We start from the raw sequence: 24,009 nt of genomic DNA, 5'->3' as shown, positions 1-24,009 counted from the left end.
TATGATTGGCAGTTTTTAGATCAGTTGTCCCACATAGACACAATTTCACTTTTGAAATCAGAAAAAATAAGGTTGTTTTGTCAATGGGCAAACTTTTTTCATCCTCATATACATAATTAGTAACATTAACCAAACAAAGTATATCAGTATGTGGTTTCTTTGCTTTTATATTGACATGTTTTTTGTTTTTTTGTTTGTTTTGTATCTTTAATTTACCTCTATTCTACAACAGCATAATAGAATTCCCTAAATTCGGCTTTAAGTTTTTGTGTGCCACCCCAAGATTTTCGGCGGCGCCATCTTGGCACCCCTCTGACAAACTTCTGGAGACGCCCTTGACGCTTTACGTACGACGTCGTTTCTATGGTAACCACAACAAGGATTTCAACCGGAGACAAATCTGTGATTAGTTTTGCTTAGAGTAGCGGTAATAACTATTTAAGTCGCGTAGTCTTGTAGTTTTATCGGACAAGTTGGAGCAAAGTCTTCAAGACACGAGAAGAGACTCAAAAGTAAGACTTCTGCATACATGTTTGATTCCTTGTATAGTCGACAAACACCGACACAAACATTTACAATGTGTGGCTCCCTCGTTAGCTTCTGTATTGTAATGTAGGATATGAGCACACACGTTAGCATTCACACAGAGACCTCTCATAAAAGAGTCCGTTTTTTTTTCTGGCAATATATACGCTCAAGAATGTCACTTTATTTTCTGTGCAACAGTACAACAAGCCAGAGTCACTGTCACTGTTTCAAAGATGGTTTAAACGCCAACATATAAAGCTATGGTTGGCATGATATGCTGTTGTTATACATGATAAACGGTGTCATTTTGGTCTTTTGTGCTGCACGTAAAACGAATGTGTCATTGATTCTACCTTCTTGTACATTGCATACCATGTCACCATACAATTATTTTATTTTAGTCTAAAAAAAGTATGAAAAACAATACAGTCCCTCAAAGTCAACTCAAAATACTGAAAGCATACCAGCTCTGCATCAGTGTGCCCTGTTAGTGCAGCCTTCAAAACACAAGCAAAAATGTTCAGCTTTGATTTATTTCTTGAACAAATTGTGTTGGCGAATGCTCCAGGCATTTGTGACACAGGCCTTTGTACCTGTGACCCTTCTATCAACTTACATTTTTGTAGTTACAAACATATGTGGACAGTATAGAGAGAGTATGTGTAAATACACATAGCTTTTTTTTGTTATTGTGTGTGCTTTTTATTTGTGTAGTGTGTATTCATCTCATGTCCAGTGTTGTATCTATAGATAGATGTGTTGACCTGCAGTATCTTGCATTTTGTATTAGTGGATCTGTCTCAGGAGCAGCAGGATAGCAGGCCTTCCAGCAGACAAGAAGCTGAAGTGAAAGATCAAGAGGAGGATATAACAATAGAAGAGGACATCCCCCTAGTGGCTCTTGCGCCTGATGCTTCGCTCCCAGAAGAGCAGCCCCCTGCCAGTATTGATGTCTGTGCTAGTTCTGCTTTCCAGTGGTTGGATGAGGTAGGACTCTACAAGACCATATTTTGTGAATTACATTTTGGAGGTGTCATTCCTATTAGGTGGCTGAAGTGAAAGTATTTACCTTAAAAAATATCGGGAAAATATTTTGAATGTTTTCAAAAGATGATGCAGTTATTTAGGGATTCGATGTGTGTGCTTTTCCAGCTAAACTGATGTGTAGAATTGTACAGTTGGTACCGCAAATGGATTTATGTGACTGACAGGGTCTATCGTTATCATTTTATTGTTTTTAATGTTTTTTAAAAAAGTGAATACTTGGAACTTGACATAATCATGTGGATGAGCACAATACTTTTTTATTAACTTGATCAGCACAGACAGTAAACAGACATTAAAGTCACAGTCCCACAGTTTGACCATTTATCTTCCGTGAAGTTGATATGAACTCAGTCTTTTGTTTAGTTGCTTTATTGAGTCAACACCTCATTAACCCATTTATTATGGGCATGCAGCACCTCACCCTCCATTTTTACAGGCAACACACAGCCCTGGATACTAGACGGCAGACACTTCAGAGTTTGACAAGTCTATTCATGGATACACATGCTAAACTTGTATACATTTTTGTATACATTCATTGAAAGGTGATTCCAATACAGAAGATGTTTTTAAAGATGAGCAGGCATCATTATGTTTTTTTAAACTGCCAAACACTGCAATTTACACAGCCATGGAATTGGAACTTTATTCATCTTTTTTTAAATATAAAAAGTGCATAATATTTTTTGGCATGACAGTTGAATATGACTGATAGAAAAGATCAATATGGTACACACACAAAACTCCAAATACGCATATATTTACTATGAATGGTCACAATTATCACAGTCTTTATCATTGCTCGAATATCAACAATCATTAGACTTTGTCCTGCATGACCTATGTATTATATAAAAGCTATCATACCTCACAAAGTAAAATAAATACTGTACACATCCTTAAAGTGAAACATCTCTTTCCCCGATCCTTCCCATTCACAGTGGGTATAAAATGGATTAAATGGTGCTATACAGTTTCCTAACATTAGATAGCAGTATTGTACAAGTGGTGAGTCAAGGAGAATTTTACAGATGGAAACTGGTATATGGCATTAAGAGGTGTGCAGTAGTCCTATACACCCAAAGATAAGGTTGGAAAAACAATTGGAACTATTTTTTCGTACAGCGGTGTGCTGCTCTGTGGCTGCTGTCAAGAATAATTTACTAAAACATCAATAATGCAGGATGTACATGGGAGTCACTCAAAAGAAATTTATCTTCAGCTGCATATTATTCTGGGATATTGTGTAGGATAGTGATACATTAGCAAACTGTCCCAGTGTAATTAAATAAGTGGCACAGAAGCTTTTAGTTGTGCACAGCTTCCTAAAGACTGATTGCCGCCTGTATGCTTTTTAACAGTTCGTCTCTGACCCCAGCACGTAGTCGTCCACAATGAATTTCAGATGCACTCAAAACTGTATCATCAGCTCTCATATACCTCACTCGAGTGGCTGCTGTTAATTATGAAATCATTTACAGCAGAGAAAATGATAGCTCATTAGTTTTTACTACTAGTATGTGCTGTGCTGTGTCTCAGCTGGGTTTATAGCAGGAGGCAGCAGGACAGAAAGTGAAGAAATGTCAGAGACCAGTGAAAAATCTCTCATAGTAACCCTCCGTATAATATTATGGCCCCTGCAGGAGGCTGGCCTTTACACTGCATGTGTGGTTTTTTTTTATTAGTCCATCATAGTTCATAGTCCATTGTCCTTTATTATCATCATTTTAATCCAACATTTTGAAGGCCACGCTCACTACAGTGGGAAAAAAAAGAGCACACTTAATTTTTTCACAATTATTTTTGTTAATACTGCATTCAAACTGTCTATAAGGGCTTAGAGTCTTTTTTTGGTGTACACGTATGCATGTATAAATGTGTGCAAATGCATGACTATGTGTATGAGTCTTCATGTACTTGATCTTCCATTGTCTTTGTGTTTCTCCATGTGTCTGCCTGACAATATTCACAAACGTTTACCTGTCCCCTTAAGGAGCATAGTTCTTGGGCCGTATCATCATCTTGACCGTTTTGAAGGCCTGCCTGTAGTTGGTGGGGTAGTACTCTGTGGACATGTTGTGCCATGTTCCCCAGAAGATGCCGTTCCTGACTCCCTTGTACCTCTTGTGATAGTACTTCCCGTTGAGGTTAGCGGACATGCAGGCGTCGAACCACCAGCCGGAGCTGTAGTAGGCGCCGCAGTTTCCGGAGGGGTACATGTCGTTGTCACGGTCGGGCGTGGAGAAGAACTTCTGGTCGTGGTTGAAGTGCTTGTTGAAGCTGATGGCATTCCCAGCGGTCCCACTATAATGAGACATATCAGATGTAGTGTGCAAATTTGATTTGCATACATGTTTTGGAAATTTTTGATAATTCTTACATGCACACAGAGAAACCTATACTGTACCTGTATCCACTGACAGACAGGCGGTAACGCAGGAATTCATTGGCTACATAGAACTGGTCATACTTTGCATATTCCCGGACACCCTCAAAGTCCTCCAGCTCGATACGCAGAATCATGTCTTTGGATTTAGTCAGCAAATGGATATGGTCATTGCCCAGCCAGAACTCACCTCTGTAGGACAAAAGAAGGTAGAAGGACATGGGGGCAGAAGAGAACAAAATAAGTCATGTAATACAAATAAGCTCATATACTAATGCACTTGTTCAGAAAGTGGACTTATCCCCACATACTGGAGGACAGAAAAGGGGATGCAAGGGGAGAATAGTGTGACAGTGAAAAATGGATGAGAGAAGACATTATTCTTTTAGTGGGTGTTACTGCTAGGTCTGCAGGCATGGTTATCAAGAAGTTACCATGGTTATTTCCCACACAAAACTATAGGAGAGTAGAGAAAATGAGCTGAAATTTGAATCTAGATAAGGTAGAGGCACTGCATTAAAACAAATGGCTGCTTTTCTCCCTTTTAACCGATTACATTATTGTTTTTTTTTTTTGTTTGAAATAATTGATTTAAGTATCTGATTTGTTAAAAAGAGGGCACATCTACTGCAGTCACATATATTTACTCAGTTTTATGTGTGATAATCAATCAGTGATAGTTAAAACAGGTGGTGAGCAGTCAGTGATACTGAGAACAGGTGTGCATCATTAGGTCCTCGGGGCACTGAGTGACTGGGCTATCTCAAGTTCTGCAAGGAGGGGTAAAAGTGTTGGGGTAGAAAATGCCATTCTGTTTAAGTTGGCCCACTGATGAGAGCACAGCGGTGCCAAAAGATAAGCGGTGACTTGTGCAAGTAACAGAAAACTTTTTATTTACTCGTTAATTTCTTATTGTGTGTTCTCTAAAGATTTTGCATCAGTTAAGCTCACCCCCGTTTACCTGAACAGATGGTAGGTTCCAGTTAGATGTGGATGAGAAACTAATAAATAACCAGTTTCTGGCCCACAGTCTTGGGGGAGTGGGTTACAGTTTGCTGTGAGGATTGTGGGTTAATAATTTTATGTTGATGGTGGGAAAAATGTGGAACTCAACTGCGAGGATGCAGAGTTATTTTGTTGGTCATGTTTCAAAAATGCAGAGTTTAGATTTAATGACTTTACAGTTAGCTTTGCAAGACAAAGGGTGAAGTATTTTGTGACTGTTTCATACACTCTCAACAACAAACTAATGTCGGCAGAGCACCAAACTCCAGTGTTAACAAATGAGCCTGCCTGACAAAAACACCCTGCAGCACTTTACAAAACTTAACCCAATCCTAGAGAGAGCAGTTAAAAAAAATATTCTTTACATAGTCTTTCAGTCCAGTAAAACCTGAGCCTTTACAGCATTTTGGACAGCAGAGAGGATGTTCTCCACTGCTGGGGCTATTCTGTTGCCAACAGCACAGTTGAGCCATCCTTTTGTTTTAAAGTTCTGAACTGAAATGTGATCCTTAGAATTGGACTTTATTGAGATTTCCAAATATTCCCATGTTGTTGTTTTTCTGGAAACGTTGGAGATTCATGTATTGCAGGTGTTTTGACATTGAAGGGCTAGTCTGGCTGCTTTCCTATGAAGTTGGGTAATCAAGATTTTTAAAATGTGCTGCTACAATCCTTCAGATGCACTGCAGTAACATCTTTTAGTTGATCTTCACTCTCTTTTACATGCCTCAGTTTATTTTACAAGGTTTCTGTCAAGCCAAATTTAAGTTTGCCCTGATAAAGTAGCCAGGGTTATTTGTCAAACTTTAGGACAGCCTCCAGAGCCACACAGTATCAACTTCCTTCTACATGTGGGAGCAACACCACAGTTAGCATGCAAAAAGTCTTTAATATAACATCTTTTGAGGTCCTATTTTCACTCCACCCTTTTCTACTTGCAGTTATGTCGTATTTGAGCTTCATATCCTGCATACAAATTGCAGGAAATTCAGGTTTCTCATGTAATGTTTGTAAAGAACTTCTAAATCCACAAATCTTTCAACCACTTTTACCATTTTACACACTGTTCAAAAAGAATACCTGAGGTTCCCGAAGCCTTTCTTGTACTCAGTCCATGTGCGATTGAAGCTGACAGACCCATCGAGCCGTTGCTGTATCACAGTCCAGCCACCTCCAAAGGACTCCATGTCACAGTACACTTCAAAAGTCCCATTGCGGGGGTCAGGGGTCACACGATACAGGCCACTCTTCCTCGTCTCCAGCACATTGTAGTCTGAGCAGTCCCGAGGGGCTAAGATGACTGCAGCGCGGCATCAACAAAGAAAGAAGAGAGGGCAGTTTTAAGAGGATGTTACTGGATAATATTCAGTAATCTTTTCACTTGGGCCCGGCATTTTTTTTCTCTGCCTAACCAAGGGACTGTAATAGAAACAGCCCCTGAGGCTGAGGAAGACTGAAGCAAAAAAATAAAAATAAAAAAGAGATAAGTTAGACGGAAATCCAGTTTTAACCGTCTTGGAAGTTCTAATTCCTGCTTTAATTTCCGGGGAATGTATTCAAACACAAACCAATTCACTATTTTCTTTTGCTACCAGACTTTTCCCTGTGACTTATCAAAACCATTCTTTGAGTGAATCAAACAGCATTTCAGCATATTAAGAATTAAAACATTTGTCTTGCAGAATCCTGTCTGGCAGTAGTCAAAGCGGCACATTTTAGTCTACTCCTTAATTTCTCTGCATATCTGAAATACAACACTGAGTATCACAGGACTCCAACATGAAAGTAATGTAAGCGAAAGGATCAAGGCAGCTGTCAGGGGATAAAAGTCAGTAACCTTCTCATGTGCTGCACCACAGGCCATTTCGTACACCTTCGCTGCTGTCTGAGATTTCTTCCCCCATTTCTTTTTATACCTGCCCACTTCTTCCTCTACCCCTTGCTCCTGTCCCCTGTGTCGCGCTGCAGGCCACGGACTCAACCCAAAACCAAGGTCCAAAGGCCCCTGTCAGTTAGCATTTGGGAACTGAAAGGAACATACTTGTCAAAACGTGGGAAAGTGTAAAACTGGATTAGAGAGGCGTACCCCCTCCCTGCACATTCAGCACCTTGAGTCTAAATCATCCTGACACTGGGCAGGCAGCATGTGGACCCCTTCGGAGTTTGTTTGATGCACTTCATTGTTGATACAGTTTTGTCATACTGTTAAATCTGTTTAGTGGGATGGTAGATTATAATAGAGCTAGGGTAGGGGGGACCCATACTGAGTACAGAGGGCCAGACGTCAGGTACTGGGAGGGGAAGTCTAGACTGTTTGTGGAGAGGAGAAACGTGCCATCGTGGTGTTATTGGTACGATAATACAAAGTTAGACTAGTGCATGGTGATTCTGTCCCACTATCTGCTGCATTTTCCTGCCACATAACAGAGAATACAGGTGCAAAATGGTCTGGGAGTCGAGGTTGAAGCGTATCCTTGTCACATTAACAGCTCTCTCTGCATTTGGCGTCCAAAGTGTTGACCTGTAAATTCTTTCATTGTTCCACTCGCTTTAAGTGTCTGACTGCAGTTTCTCCACTCTACATCTCCCTCCCCATTTGTTCCCATCTATCTGGCCGGGCAGCCAGTGTCCCTAGACAGACAAGAGCCATCTCAATCTCAGTCACTCTGGCACTGTGCCTGACCTAAATAACTCCAGTATCAGTCACTTACTGATGCTTTAAAGACTGCTGGCTGATTGGCCGGATGGCTCTCTGACTGTTGAGTCAAATTAATGGCTAATTGGTCTGAGATTGTCCTTGCAAGGAAAAAAGCATCAGTCATTTCCACAAATGCCCCAGCACAGCATGTGTTTTCATTCAAAGGGTAAAGCCCTCTAGTGGCCCTACAAAGTTTTTACTTGTTTGTCAAGTGCAGGGAAATAGCGTTGTTCGAGTTCAGGGTGGTCCATTGGGTCACTGAACCGTAAGACTAGAACATGAGGACTGCTTGAGTTGAGAACAGTCAAGATTGTTGTTATGTAAGTATGATAATGATTGTTACTCAATCCTTACCAAGTGGGTAAAAATTTTCTCTTTCCCAAACCCAATGTCATTTTTGTGCATAAACCTAAACCATAACTACAATACTGTGAGATCAGGAAATGCATTTGCCTTTGAACATGTGACATACAATGGTTATGTTTCGCTACCAGTAGATACATCTGGTCATTAAAATGCTTATGTGCTGAAAGGCCAACTTCAAACTACTTTTCTAAAACTACTGAATGTATATTGAAGGTGCTTTGCCTGCTTCCTTGCTTACTGACTTGTTTGACTGACAAGTGAAGTTTGGCTGAAGAGTCTGATGACAGATTGACTGACATGCTCAGATGACTTCTTGACAGACTTAACTACTTGAATGCTTAAATACCACATTTGCCGTTCAACTTGAGACTGCACAAATGATTCCTTGTGACAAGGAAGGAAGCGTATCAAAAGCGATAGTGTCGTCTTCCTCCACAAAACTGGAGATAAGTTTTGATGGAAAGAAACTAATCATAAAGAAAAGGCCTTTCCTGTGGGAGGTTTTTTGTCACCACGTTTGAAGACGAGCAGTTATTGACAGAGGACTGGGCATCCGTTCACACTTTTTATAACTGAGTTAATGTAGCAATAATGTGAACTGCTTGCCCGTTCACTTTTAGACCCCAATATATGTCTTGCAGGAGTGAAAGTGAAGATTAGCACTGGCAGCAAGAATGGGAATTGGCAAAAGGAGGGGAAAATAACTGTTTACAGCACTTTGTCAAGATGCTTTTATCACCTAAACGTACTATTAGTCCTGCTTGATAGTGAAATTGCAGTTGTACATTGGCTTAATATGTTTGGTACTGTGGGCAGGTGCTTTGTTTACCCCATGGTCTGTTTTATCGTCACCAAAGTTTGTGTTAAAGGATAAAAATATTTTGTAAAGTATACTTTGCAGCTATTTTAAATGCCTTTAAATCATTTTTAAAATCCGTAGAGTATAAATGTTGTCTGAACTGCAGTGCAGCCTAATGAGCTGTATATACAGTGCATACATCTGTGGTATGACATTTCCTTAAAATGCAATTGCTTCGAATGTGTTCACCTTAGGTCTGCTTTCTTGTCTTTTTTTTCGAATGAGAACAACGTAAATCTGGTTCGTTTAAATCTCCATTTAACAATTAGGGGCCTAAATTAATGAATTAACGGCTTAGCAACGATTTGGCAGCTGGATAGTTTATTCAGGAATCAGGAGACCCATTTTATCACAAATTGCTTCACTAAGCACTTTTGACACCGTGATTAACAACCAGAAAACATTTATCTTCTCTTTTTTGGTTCTTGAAGATGTTTTACTTCTCATCCAAGAGGCTCCTTCACTTGCCTTTTGCTGAAACGTTTAGGACTATTAAAAGTAAGTAAGTATATTAATCAAGCATCTGGTATTCATGTGTATAGATTAAAAGAAATTTACTTTCCATGCCAGCAGTAGTGTAGGGAAATGATGTAAAGAAGATGGAGAATTTTTAGCTTATCAGTTTTTAGTGTCAGTTTTGATTTAAGAGCTGCGGTTTGAGTGAAACAACAGTTACAACACTGTTTATACCCATGTTGTGAAACTGCAGACGTCTTATCGCTAACGGTACTGGTCAAGTTTCCTTGGTAACAACAGCTGTTTCTTGTCTGCTGCTTTTGGATTGACTTCATCAGCCACAATTCCCTAAATCGGAGCTAAATAATTTGCAAGTTCTTGGCCATGATGTGACAGATCGATGTTCAAAGACAAGTGTGACTGACCCTGTGTGCCATCTGTGACTACTGTAATGTCAGGGAAGCCACTCACATTAGTGCTTGTGGTATTGACGAAAGATAATGAGAGCTTGTCGTTTTATGCAGGAATGAGCACTCAAGAGCACGACCTCTAGAGCAAGAGAGGTAGGGGGAGAGGCAGAGGGAAGGCAACGGGAGAGAGAATTAAACTGAGGGCGACACAATGAAAGTTAGCGTACGAGGAAAAGAATATGAAACGGAGGGGAGAATTGAAGAGAGGGGTGCAGATGCTCTGAGGATGAGTGCATGAGGAGGGGGAAAATGACAGGAACTGAAGGAGAGTTTTGAAGGAGAAAGAGGCAAGAATTTCGGGGAGAAGCAAATACAGAAGAGAAAGGGATGGGATTCCCTTCACACCACTGTCCCAGCTAATCTACTTAGAAATAAGCTCACATCTGTTTTCCACATAAAAGCCCCAATAGTGTGTCGTACTCACTCATGCGGTATCAGGATATTATTCACTTTCTGAGTGAAAAGTGGCCCGCATTTCTACTGTGCTCTCATCCAAATAAGCTTTTACATCAATGTAAAGTGGGGTGTTTGTTATGCTCAGCTAGTTTGCAATCCCTACTGGTAGGTTTTTGCAGACAGTATCACAAGATTTTTCATTTTAAGCTTGTTTTTTAAGTGTTCCAATATCCACTACATAACTGCAGCAATGTTGACTCTGTTTCATGTAGGTGCCAAGTATCTGTCTTATTCCCTCTCCTCTTTTTTTTTTTGAGCTTCTGCATATGGAGAGTAGTCGAGGGTCATAACAGTTGAATTAGTTATATATGAGGCAATATGAATTCTCACTTTGAGCCTGTAGACGTCATATTGCTTCACTCTTGTACAATATGACCTCGAGCTATTTTACTCTCTTCATTTGTGCTGTGGCTACACTGAACCGGCTGCTCTACTACAGTAATGTAGTGGATATGGGAACCTTTTGATGGCATTAAAGCGATGCAAATTGCTTTTCTCATTATATGAATCTCCCCTAAGTATGTAATATTGTTCATATTGGTCATGGAGAAGGTATGTCGCAACGAACCACTATGCAGCTGGCAAGGTCATTGTATACCTGGCAGATTTCATTTCCTGTTTCCCAGAAAGAGAAACCTTGTTGGGTGACTGGTTCTCACCCAGATTTTGTGAATTGCAATCACTTCAAAAGCAATCAATGTGCACAAGTGATTGAGTAGATGCCATGCCAGAAAATTCACTTCACTTCATTTGATGCTAGAGTTTCATTACCATAACGTCTGTGGTGAATTTATGGGAATAGAAAAGAATAGAGATGGGGAGCTCTTGATCATGCTCAGAGAGACTACAATAAAATACATGAGAGGAAGAGAAAAAGGAGGAGACATCTATGAAATAGCAAAGATAGAATAGAATATAACACAATAAAAAACACATTCCCTTCGACTGAAACTCCGATAGCTGGGGAGATGGAGAGGGCTTACAAAGGTCAGGCTGCCAGAACAAAACAGAAGTAATAGGACAAAAGGATCATAGGATTCAAGGTGATAATGTAAAGAATGCTACAAAACTAATCTTAGTAAAAGCAAGCTTACACTGAGGGCTGGTCTGTACTGCACACTGTGTGGTGCAGGTGGAGCTGAGCTTGTTGACCACGCCAGTGATGTTCTCCACCCGTCTGTCCACCATAGCCTGCACGTTGTCCAAGTTGAGCAGGTTGAGCCCCTCCAGACGACCCTGCAGAGCAGAGATCTGGCTCCTGGCATTGCGCAAGCTGGCTGACATCCTATTCAGCTTCACCTGAGATAAAGCCAGAGCGGGCATGAAGGAAATTATGTTTGGCACAGAATACAAAGCAGGTGGATTACTGAAGTCACCAGCCTCCTTCACTGTTTTACCAGCCAATTTGAATTTTAGAATGAAAACGAGGTCTGCGTGATGATTGGCTGTCGGCCAAAGTGACTGTGAGAGTCAACAAGCTTACCAGACAGCAAAAATTTACCGCCATTTGGCCGGTGTCTAACGCTGATTCCCCACCCTGTTTACAGTACCAGGAATTTTCCCCAGTGGATTGGTGCCAGGTAGGACTTTACCGGTCTTTTAACATCTGGTTAGTTTACATTCCAGCTGGGTGCATTTGACTGGGCAAATTCCAGGTGACATTGTATCTACGATGTTTATAAAGCACATTTTATATCAGTTTGTTCAGACCAGCGTCCCTGACATTTTAACAAGACTAATAATGATATTGGCTGACTGACAATTTGCATGGTTTCGATGGGAATGGTGCAGTGTCACCATTGCACTCGTCGTACACCCCTCTAAACAATGTTTGTATGAAGAAAATGTGCACTGGTCTGTATTTTACAGTGAAAACTATGCCAAAGCCTTTTCCTACCCAAAAGGGAAAAAGCATACACTTAACCTGAAATAACATCAGTCATTAAAAATTCAGAAGTCTGACAATATTTCTGAAAATTGACTTGGTGTTTTTTTTTTTCAACTGAACCAAGTGCCCTTATACAAACAGTATTCATTTCTTGGTTAAAAAAAATCATACATTTTTCAATTGTATGTTAAAAAATTATTTTTACTGCGACTGAACTTTGCCTCTTACCTGCATCTCTTGCATCGTGCTCGGGCTTGGTGTAATTTTTCCAAAAATGGAACCTTGCCCCAGTCCAGCACCGTCCACACTAGCTCCAGGAACCATTCCATCTCCCCTCTCCTCCTGGCTGGACCCACCTAACACCTCCTGCCCGGTCAGGTCCAGTCTCACGTTGTCCCCAGCATCCCTTTGAATCGGGTCCTGCATCTGTCCCTGGTCTTGCTGATGTCCAAAAGCTCCATTACCCCGTGCCCCACGGCACTCCTGGCACCCACTTTTCAGCTTGTTCACCACCTCCTTCAGGCTCTGCAGCTCCTTCATCGTCTTTTCCAGCAGCCTGAACTGCTTGGGCAGCTGGATGGTCAGGGGAGGCAGGGTGAGCTGGTAGGGGCAGTCCTCTCCTTCCTCTCCGGTGCTCCCACACTGGCCCGACGGTCTAAGTTTCATGGGGCACGAGGCAGGGGTACCAGAATCAGATCCCAAATTGTAGGTTCCTCTGGCGTCCCATCTGTGATGAGAGTTAACCGGAAAGTCTGCTGCCCGGCTGGTTCGCGGCACCAAGGTGGCTGTAAGCAGGAGACTGGCACAAACGCAAAACACAGTTGTCCTCATTTTTTCTGCGAGATTTGTAAAGGAGAAATAAGTGTGCGTAAAGCTAGGGTGTCTGTAACTGCCTCCGATATGAACTTGGAGTGTGGATGCGTTGTAGTAGTGTGTGTGTGTATGTGTGTGTGCCTGCAGATTGCCTGTAAGTATCGGAGTAGGTGAATGTGTGTCCAGTATCTTATTGGTTTTAAGAGAGAGAGAGTGTGTGTGTGTGTGAGAGAGAGTGTGTGTGTCTGTGTGTGTGTGTGAATGAGCGCAGCCTGCAGGATGGAGAGAGCGCAGGGGAACTGCCGCTGCCTCAGATAGCTGTGTCATTAATATCAGGACGAGGGAGGGAGGGAGGTAGAGAGAGAGGCAGAGAGAGGGAGGGAGCTGAGATGGAGAGGATGGGAGGGGCAGTACTATTGCGTAATGCAAAACACCATATCAACAGCATAGTGAAGAACTACAGAGATGCAGACAGATTATGGGAGTGGTGGTGGGAAGGAGGGGCAGGGAAGGGGCAGGGAGGGAGTTAGGGAAAAAAAAAAAAAAAAAGGTAGGTCCATTGCCTGCAGTCAGTGCATGTTGCCATCCCGCCTCACTCTAAAGTCAGCCCATTTCCCTGAAGAACAAAATGACTCAGAACACAGGAACTGTCCAGTCAACTGACAGTAAGGTGATTTTTTTTTTCACGCTTTGTTGTTTTGTGGTTTTGAATGTCCCCCAAATTTAAAGCCCTCTTGTTGACCCAGTTCAGATTCCAAATCCTTACTGACTTTCAAGTCTCCAAATTACAGTCAGGGGGGCAACAATTACAGTAAAATCCATGGTTTAGCCAGCAGCAACAATGGGAAAAGATTTGTTTCAATTAGCACAGCTGCAAACAACCTGTTGTTCTGTATTTACAGGCCTTGCTTGGGATGCTGCAAACGAAGCGCAAGACTCATCGGAGACTTTTTAGAAAATGATTTTCCCTGACATTCTTGAATGCTGAACACCTGCCAATATTCTGTCCTGATCAGATTTAATTTTCCCACAGTAATACACCTGCAGAGTGCACACTTAACTCAAGAGCAGAACTGCATTAACATAACAAGCCACTCGAATTCAGATATGTTCCGATAGCTAACTAATGCGCCATTAATCTTACATAACCTGCATCACAGCTTAAAGGTGCCTTTTGGGGTTTTCATGTAAACAAGCAAAAGTTCTGATGATTCACTGTTGCTCACCAAAACACTCTGTGTATACTTGGCATCTAAAAGAAGTGTTAAATTCACTTTTGTCATAAAAATCCTTGACTGTTTACAATCATGTTAAAGGGCTGTCTCAAGTACTTGTCGGATGATGGGATCAGCTGCAGGACCCCCAGCCCACGCACCTTTCCAAAGTCAGGAACTTGTTTTTCATTTGTTATACAACCAACTCTGTCGCATTTCAGGTGAAAAACAAAATGCAACACTGTCATTATCACTATACTGAAACAACATCATCTTATCTAACACAGGGTACCTTTTTTTTTCCTGTTACAGTGCTCTGTTGTTCAATATCCACAGAGAATGAGTGTCAGTCTGGCACTTTCCTGTGTTGTCAGGAAAGTTTAGACTGGATATAGACATCTTCCTCTATAGCCTAGAGAAAATATGTTAATTCAAAAGCTCTCTTAACCAACAGCAGGCAGGTTACATCTGCGGCATGTCACTGAGAAAGATGCAAAACAGTCTTTTTTCGCCCAAGCGGCTCGGCTTGCCTCGCTTTCTGTCAGTGTGAATATCATTAATTGGAATTGCTCTTTATTTGTGCCGCTCAATGATTTACAGGGAATAAGTTCTAGTGTTTTAATGAAGGGAAGTGGGACATTTTGAAAACAGTAACAATAAACAAAGTATTAGTCTGTTCAGTGATGCCCTGGAATTTCAGCGATATGGACTTGATGTTCTCACAGAAAAACTTGCCTCCTCTACAGGGATCTCGCAGGTGAGAAACTTGGCTCTCGAGCTGGAATATGACAATAAGTGCCTTCTTTAAAGACGCCTCCACAAGGCAGATGTATCTTTATAGGACAGTGTGACGCTAACTCTGAGTTTTGGTGATCTGAGTAGATTACACAGTGGTGGACTTGATGTAAAATATATTAAAACTTTTACTGCTATCATGCCACCAGTCACGGATTTATGGATTGGGTTGCATAGTTTGTTTAAATATTAAACAATGCAAACATATAACGAAGCGTTGATTAATGAGCGATATATTTGTTTTTGTATGTAGGCTAATGATGTGGCGTCGTGGTCATTTTTTGGTGGTTTTACGATTGCCATTACTGAAATTGCAGTCATACTCTGGCACAAGCATCATTCATACATTAGGCAATCTCACGGAGCATCTTATAGAAGTTATTAAGCAATGGAAGCTATTAAAATGAATTCTGCGGTGCTAACAGTCCTAGCACCGACTCTCTCAGACCTTAATGTTACCCTACTTGGAGTTTTGTTATAAGCTTCTTGTAGGTTCATTAACTTGGCACTGATTATTTGTTTGTGGGACATAGCTATTGTTTCAGTTGTTTATGTGATTCATAACCACGGGACATGCAACTGGAGTTTGTTTTTAGTTTAGTTTATTATTCTGGGGCAATAGATGTCTCATGCACATGTCATATTTCTAGAGAAGTGACACAGTTTCAAGTAACTGATCTCATCTACAGAAGTGGCTCACAGCCCTAGTGGAGGAACACTCGAGAAAGGGGAAATATTTCAGCACAAAACTTCTTCTCCTAACAAAGTGATTCAATCTGGCTGTATAGGCTCAACTCCAATTCAAACAGTCAGTCCGGGGACATGAAGGTAGAGACAAAGAGAGAGAAAGAGAGGGATGGTGGCTCTCTCATCACACAGTGGAATGCAGGGCTGTGCTTCGTGGCGATTGTCATTATTTTTCTCCCTGAGGGTGCAGAGTCTTAAAGCCCACAGCTTCTTTTTGTTACACACTCCACATACCTGCAGCCTTACACGCTCATATTCCTGGAAGGTTTTCGTGCTGTTCTGCAGTACCGATCACATGCCTGCCGGTGTGAGCGAGCGAGCGAGCGAGAGGGGGAGAAGATGGACAGGTACGAGTGTCCACGTGTCTGCATAAATATCTCACAGTGATTGTCTCTATCTCACTTGAGAGGCGCTTTGCCACATGTTAGCCTCATGCAACCACCCCATAAAAGCCTCTCTGCTGCTGAAGATAAGTTTTGGCAGCAGAATTAGAGAGGCTGCCCGAAACTGCTTCAGGCTGCTCCTCTCAGATAAATGCTCAGTGTACAGTCAGGATGTTTCTTCCATCACTGTCATCTGTACTGCTGAAAACACAAAACTGACCGCTTTGAAAAAGATAGCCTCTAATTCAGTTTTCAGTAGTTTTTTTTTTGTGTGTCAGCGCAGTGACAATTTCACCTTCTAAGGATTTATAATTCCTCTACTGACTGAAGTTGCAGTTAAAGAGATCTTAACCTGACAATTTAAGATGTGAGTGTAATACTTGTTATGATTTTTTCCTTGTAGTAATGTGACCTTGGGTGACTTAACGGGGTGAAAAAAAAACTCTGAATAAATCATATTAACAAGAGCCCTAATCTACATCGTTCACAACATTCATATCTCTGTCCTTTCAGCCCTTGGAACGTGGTCGGATGCTTGCAAGCACTTTTGACAATAGCCAGATAAACAATATAATGGGATGAATCTGAAAACATAATCGCCTATCCCTAATGTTTGAAGTCAGGACGAGATATCACTCCACATACGTGTGTGTAATCAGAATGTTTGTGTGTTTGTTGCTGTTGGATTACTTGCTACACAGTCCGACCTGAGATATCCTCAGTCCTGCAGCTCTTTGATACAGACAAGGCTATCCCTCATTACTCCCAACTCTACCAACCTGGCTCTGAAGATAAGAAGGAAACAACACCTGTCCTCTGTTTTCTATCACTGTTACGTACACAGAGAAGTCCCTTTTAGATAATTTCCTTTTCACAATGCTTTTGACCTGATATCTTTGTCTTTGCTTTGTTGTGCTTTGTTTTTTTCAAACTTTTAAAAATCATTCAGGGATAATGGTACCTACAAATGTGAACCGTGGGTGCTTATCATTATATATATATATGGTCCATTTCCAGGTAATGGTCTTATCCTTTTGAGATTGCAGATAGTTTGGTGTTTGTTTTTGCAGCTGATCTTGATAAGATGATTTGGTGACATTTGCCAGCTTTGGATAAATCTCTTTACAGGCATCAGGAGGCAGGGCTTTCTTGTGGGCGATCATTCTGTGTTGGCGAGTTCAAATGGATATAAAATATAAGAGCTTTTTCTTACAACTAAAATTCCTGCAAATTCCAGCAGAAATGAAGCATTTTTGGGTTGAAATGGTCTGACTGTTATGAAATTTAAAACTAGAGCTGAAAATGAGAGTCTCTCGTGATTTAGTTTTCAACTTCTGGAACTTAATTTGTCACTAAATAATATTACACAAAATTGCTTACTGGTCAGAAGTATATCTGGTTTCTTGCCTTATTGAATATTCAATCAAGAAAAAAAATGGAAACGAGAGATTTCCACAGAATGTGATATCCTATTAATATTTTAGCTTTTGTAGAGGCAGCTCTGGGTCAGATCAGGGAGTCAGAAATAATGAAACCTGAACTGACAAACCCAAACAGTCATATGCTGATGGGAGTTTAGAAATGTTGCTCAGTTTGTGTCCCCAGAGTCAATTTTCTTGGTAATATTGACCCTTTTTCTGTTTTTCAGCTGTTGTCGCTGGGCAAGACCAGCCAGACCAGAGTAATCAAACTTAAAGCCAGCTACAAGCTACTCCATGATACCTTGAAGAGGTATGTTTTACTGTTTTTCTTGATGAAACTCGTTCACATTTGTATTGTACATTTCAATCAATATCTGACCACAACGGTGCTGAGGACAGCACATCAAAGAAATAAGTAGAGACCTGTGGTCAATTTTTTGTGACAGCCAAAAGGCTTCCAACAGAAGTGTCCTTGAACAACTCCTTATCAGATCCAATACTACTCTTGTGTACTCCAGGGGGAAAAAAACATAGTGGTAGCATCTGAAAGCAGCTTCTGAAGACACAATTTAAAGCTGGGATTATACTTATTTATCACTCACTTTTAGGGGTCAAAAATCCTAATATTTACAGAGTTTGAGAAGTTCCTGAGGGAGTGCAAACAAGTTTCAACCAATGGAACTACTGTTGAAACCTCTTAATGAAAAACATCCCCAAAACATACTTCTTTTTAATCCTTACTGAATCCTTAATGGATTCAACAGATTCCTCAAATTGCCAAGGTGCATATTAGAAAGTGAAATTAGCTTCTGAGACCCCAATTACTTGTGAAAACAACAAAACCTGAATGTGCACATTAAATTTAATTGGATTGGTGCTCAGAAGTCTATCATGGATATCAGCAGCTGCTGTATGTTTACATGCATTTTGGAAAAACTGGATTCTACTCAATTGTAGTTTGATAACATGTTTGTTGTGTGTTGCCCTTTATCTTACAGTTATGGGTTAGTTTTCCTGTGAAAAGAATCATGAGATCCAGTCAACCATAATTTAATAAAGCATGAAAACTTAGTCAAGCTGCATTATGACTCACCATTTCCTGAAAGCGGGAAAACTCCCACTCATATGTACTGTTTTTAATGGCCCAATGAACTAGAAATTCAGCAATACTTCATAATTATCATCAAACTCGTGCTTATAGTGCTTGGTATGACCTGAATAAGGATCCTAACCGGGTTTTGGATTGTTAGAGCGCATTTAAATAGACCCAGAAGTTATATGAGGTGTATATACAAAATACCACATACTTAAATCATTGTTTCAACCAACAGTACTCAAGATTCTGAGATTCAGCTTTTGGGAGAAGCCAAGCGGTGTCGTGCTGAGCTGGAGAGGCTGCGGGCCAAGGTGGAGAGTACAGAGGAGCAGAGCACCTCCGAGGAGCCTCAAAGTGAGGTCAACGAACTGAGGCAACGGCTCCTCCAGGCATACAATGAACTGAAAGGTGCTGAGGAGAGAGAGTACAAGATACAACATGAACTGAAGTGGTGAGCTGTGTATATATACACAGATTTACACACGCCATTATTGCAATCACTGATGCCGCACATTTCATTTTCACTCAGGTATCGAGTCAAATGAATCAAATGAAACTGCCATTTGATTCAATAAAAGACATCCGTTACCAATTTCTCTCAAATTTCACCGTGGCTGTGTCACACACAGAAACCGAAACGCACACTTCACACTTCTGAGAGGAACCCAAGAGACAGAAGAGAGTAAGGACAAAACACAGAAGTGAAATTGGAGTGGGGAGGAGAGCGGTTGTGTATGTTAGGAGGAGAGTGCGCGGACGTATACACACAGGTAGAAAGACGTGCACACACACAGTCACATTTAAGTAACTGGGGACCAAGCACTGAGGTGAGCTACATGAGGCAGCATCTTTTTATTGACTTTAGATGGAGGTGAAGGTGAAAGAGTTTAAGGAACACACACACACACACACAAATAGTATTGATGCTGTGTTTGTGCATTGCTTGGCCTGCAGCAGTTTTTTCACACTAATAGGAATAAAAACATTACTTTTGAAGTGAATTTATTGTTATTATCTTGTCCGGTTTATTTTCCTGAAGACTTATGACGTAGAGAAAACTTTAAGTACACAATTTATGATACATGTTTGCTTGCCTGAGCTGTCGACACTGGTTCGTTTCTTTTTTCTTTTTTGTTTCTGTTCCTCTTCTCTCATCCTTTCCCTTCATTCCCATGAGTCTCTTCTCTCATTGCAACCAATTTCCCTCTTTTCTGCTGCAGGTTTCTCTTTTTCCTCCCCCAACTCACTCAACTCTACTTGTCCAAAAGGTCAAACACACCCACAGAAATGGAAAATAACAGACTCGTTCGAGTATCTCTCACTTCTCTGTACACAAACTCCACTTTTTCAAGTGTCAAAGGGAGGTTATTGGAATATTGCTAAGCAACATGGTAACATAAACCTGTGGTTCCCAAACATTTTGGCTTCCGACTCTTGAAAACAACGTGATGTGTACTTGCGACCTCTCAGTACAGGTTGCATATGGCACAATTCTGAACTGAAGTTGAGTGTTTACCATCCGTGTGTTCGAGTCTGAACATTCAGTTCATTACACACAAGTGTAAACATCTGAGGGGGTCTGACAAGTGTATGAAATTCAGGTATGAAAAAGCTAAAACCTGTGGAATAAAGGGTGGGAATGGCTTTAACGTGTGAATAAAGTGAGCTGTGAGTGAGTATGAAGAGGCTAAAGCGATCTAAAGTAGAGTAATGTCTGAAGAAATACTTTATCTTACCCGGTAGTCAGATCCATTTTAACTTCCCTGGTTGGCACCTGGTTTGGAACCACTAGCATCCACTATTAAGAAATATTTGATACAGCCCAAAGTCTGGAGAGACGGTCACATAAAAATTTATCTTACAAAGTCAGAAGAAGAAAAAAGCTCTACTGTAATCTTGCTAATAAACCTTATTTACTCAATCATTACGCTTATCTTTCCTGCAACGCATTTGACTTTGGATTGCCTCAGCAATATTAAGCCCCTCGCTGCACATAAACTCGACACTGTATGGCAAAGATATGATCTGTGGTGTGGTTTTTCGTGCGTAGCACACACACAGTGGGGCAAAGAGTTGTAGGCCCAGCAGTAATTGAAATATTAAATGAAAAGCACTTGCAGAGCATTCTCCTAGAATGCAGTAATAGACAGTATTACACACTGAGTGTGCATATTATTTGTGACAGCTTTTGCCGGCGAACTCTCTTGTCCCTTCACTATTTCAGTTTGTCCCTCTCCTTCCACCCTTTCTTTCATCCCCTCGAGCCTCAACTATTCTTTCTCTCCCTCCCTTTTTCCTGACTTTTTTTTTTCCTGTTCTTTTTCCTTTCTCCTCTCTTGCCCACATGGCTATCAGTCTGCATATGACAAGCAGATGCTCACCATGCAAATATGCCTTTTAAAATCACGTTGTCCTTTATCTTTAGCCAAACACATACACAGGAATTCAGCACTTTTCTCATCACACATTGTAGCATTCATGCATTTTTCTCCATATATCAGTTAATATCCAGTATATATCAACTTGTCAGGAAGATTAATATCATTTACTTTGTGAAACGTGCCGCTGTACAGTATGTGCTATTGTAAGGTTTTTCATAATGACAGAGCTGACTTAAAATTATTTTGTACAAACTTTAATCAACTGCTCAGAAAGCATCTGCTGCAGGGAGATGAAAAATTCACAGAAATAGTTTTTGTATGCACTTTCAGACTGTAACTTTGATTTATGTGCTTATGTAAGATGAAACTATATCTATACATTTATACGCTATTTATGTGTTTGCCAGTATCACATGTAGGTTTTTTTTTAATGAAATTAATAATATAAGCAACTTAATAAAAGCACTTTTTGACATGCATTTTAATAATATATGAGTTCTGCATCTTTTGCTTTTGGTGGTAGTTTTGTTAGAAACTGTACAGTCGGCAATTTTTAAAAATATAAATGCAGGTTCAGGTCTGTGCGTTTCTTTTCTTGGTTGAAAAAGGAACTGAAACGTGACATTTCTGTATCTTAAAAACTCATTTATGTTGTTCTCTCTTTAACATTTTCTCTTCCCCACTCCTCTGCTCTTCTCGCATCACCTCAACTCACCTCGCCCTCACGCTTATGCAGTCTCCGGGAAGAGAAGCGCTATCTGGAGAAAGAGAATGAGATTCAGACGAAACCTGCTGTAAGTTCATCAATTCACCATCCAGGTCTGGTTTCAGAGGCATGGATTACTACTGGAACAACGGTCTTGAAAGAGGATAAATATGAGTTTTACTTTAAGCCTCCATCCAGGCTTAATCCCTCCATATGAAGACTTGCAATGTGAAGCTAAAACATTTTTCATTCCAACCTCCCATTTAATCAAAAGAATGGCGTACGAGTTGGACAAGTTTTAATCCTTAGATGAAGAGAGGTTTTTAACAGTTAAGCGGGAAAGTCAAGGTAGCAATGACACAAAGACTATTGATTTCATCTTTTAATTTTATTTTATAGACTATTCTGTACATGTTGTATTCAAAGGGACAAACCTGTAAAAAATGCAAGCACTCTTTCATTGGCATAACCTGGTATCCACTTGACGCTGGGTGATGTCTACAGTTCTTTGTAATGCTGCAGAGCATCAGAAGTCTATTGCAATTTTATGTAGCATTTCCATTATGCGGATGGGCATGAAAATCTACAGTAATTGTGGAATCATCAGCTCTAAAAATCATTTTTGTTTTTGAAAGTCTTATCAGAAGTACCGGAATGAATCTAAGATGCTCTGGCTAGTCTCGAGGAGCACTGCATTTAGAATTCTCCAGTCGTAAAGCTTTCTAAATTCTACTGCCTGTTCCGCTAATGGCAAAAGAAGCTTAGAGTCTGAGCTTTGGAAAACTTGTTGATTTAATTCAACAACTTGCACTATTAACTTTTGGATAGGTTGTGGTTGCAGCTACCGTCGCAAATGTGCAAGAGCTCTGACTTACAGAGTGCATTTGTGGGAATTAAACCAGCTTGACACATGAAAGCAAAGAAAACATCATCAGATCTAAACATGGACTAGTTAATGAACAGCATACTTGCTTCCTCGATGAATTTGTGCTCCACAGAAAAAAATGCAATTTGAAATATTCAGGCTGAACAGTCTTCAAATTTCTGGTATCAGAAGTAAGTGGTCAAATTATATTCAAGCATCCAACCGAAGAAAGCAATGCTTGTATGAATTAAAGAAGACAGTACCTTTGCTCCAACAGTTCAGGCAATTTATTCAGTTAATGGAGTATATGTGTAAAAGGGCACTTTATGAGTCTGTTTCCCAGTGTAATTGAAACAACATGCCATATTCAACCGACAACATGTTTGAACTCGGGGGAGTTTGCAATTTCCACACTCTGTAGCACACTTTTCAAACATGATTAATAATCTGTGTTTCTGCACATCCACAACATTTCTAATCATTTTTTTTCCCTGCATGTATAGTAGATGGAAACAGAAGAAAAACCACGAGTTGCCCTTTTACAAGTCGAACTGATGATAGCTGGTTTAGCTGCACTTGATTAATTTTTGAATTTTGCTTGTGGAGTTAAGTCACTGTGACATTTTTTAACCAATATTGTTTTTTGTTGATCAAAAAAAGGAGGAGAAATAAACCAGAACTAGACATAGCACCTCCAGAAACAACTACAAGACCTCTCAGGCTTCCTAACAATAAGATAATACATTAGAGTCGAGTTTGTGAAAAAAAAAATGCTGCAGAATCGGGTATTTTTCATCAATGTGTGAACTTCTGACACAGCAAATACATGAAGTGAAACTGCTTAGACCTTTCACACCTCCGACTCTGAGATTTACTTTATTTTTGGATTCTGTGAGGGAAACGCTATTTTATTTTCGCTTTGCAGTCGGATCTGAATTAAATTCTCACCACTGACTTGATATTCTTGATGTGTGATCTAATTTTTATATTGTTGGTGGGTCCTGTAGAGGCTGGAGAGCAATATAAAGGCCATGCAGGAGAAATATGAGGATCTGAAGAAAGAGGTGTCCCTGAGACAACTAGAAATCAGGTATCACAGGAATCACACTTGACATTATACATTTTATCACCCAGTTAGTTATGTCTTCATTACACTGTGTTAATTTGTATTTGTTTCTTCTTAGTAGCTGTATTTTTGTCTTCATCCATGTCTTCCACTTCATAAGAAGTCCTTCGACTGCCGTTAATGAACATTGTTCTGAAGATAAATCTACCCGTGTGTTCATTTTTCTCTCGCTCCCCACGCAGAAGCTTGATGGAAGATGTGGAAACCCATGAAACGCAGATATTGAAAGAACAGAAACAGCTGGAAGACAAGAAGGAGATGATCGAGCTGAAAGAGGTCCGTGTGTGCGAGCGGGCATAGCTT

The 24,009-nt window shown here is 40.5% G+C and overlaps 2 protein-coding genes across 2 annotated transcripts in view; one reads left to right on the top strand and one right to left on the bottom strand.

Moving 5' to 3' along the window:
* Positions 1-1,807: 1,807 nt before the first annotated feature.
* On the bottom strand, positions 1,808-13,261 carry fgl2a (fibrinogen-like 2a). Its single transcript, XM_008278895.1, has 5 exons — positions 12,388-13,261; positions 11,366-11,570; positions 6,047-6,266; positions 3,983-4,153; positions 1,808-3,879 (listed from the first exon to the last, which is right to left on the bottom strand). Exons 1-5 carry the CDS (start codon positions 12,988-12,990, stop codon positions 3,564-3,566), a joined length of 1,515 nt encoding a protein of 504 aa, XP_008277117.1. The 5' UTR covers positions 12,991-13,261; the 3' UTR covers positions 1,808-3,563.
* A 2,542-nt stretch (positions 13,262-15,803) lies between these two features.
* The window catches only part of ccdc146 (coiled-coil domain containing 146), a 42,533-nt gene continuing 34,327 nt past the window's right edge, over positions 15,804-24,009 (top strand). The window contains exons 1-6 of the mRNA XM_008278913.1: positions 15,804-15,809; positions 17,760-17,842; positions 18,864-19,079; positions 21,746-21,803; positions 23,588-23,670; positions 23,889-23,982. Of these exons, the coding sequence (XP_008277135.1) occupies positions 15,804-15,809; positions 17,760-17,842; positions 18,864-19,079; positions 21,746-21,803; positions 23,588-23,670; positions 23,889-23,982 (540 nt within the window). The remainder of the gene's footprint in view (positions 15,810-17,759; positions 17,843-18,863; positions 19,080-21,745; positions 21,804-23,587; positions 23,671-23,888; positions 23,983-24,009) is intronic.

This window comes from Stegastes partitus, unplaced genomic scaffold (assembly GCF_000690725.1).
Source record: "Stegastes partitus isolate 25-593 unplaced genomic scaffold, Stegastes_partitus-1.0.2 Scaffold137, whole genome shotgun sequence".
Lineage (NCBI taxonomy): Eukaryota > Metazoa > Chordata > Actinopteri > Pomacentridae > Stegastes > Stegastes partitus.
The sequence above is the reverse complement of the archived record's forward strand: the minus strand, read 5'-3'. Positions and strand labels throughout refer to the sequence as shown.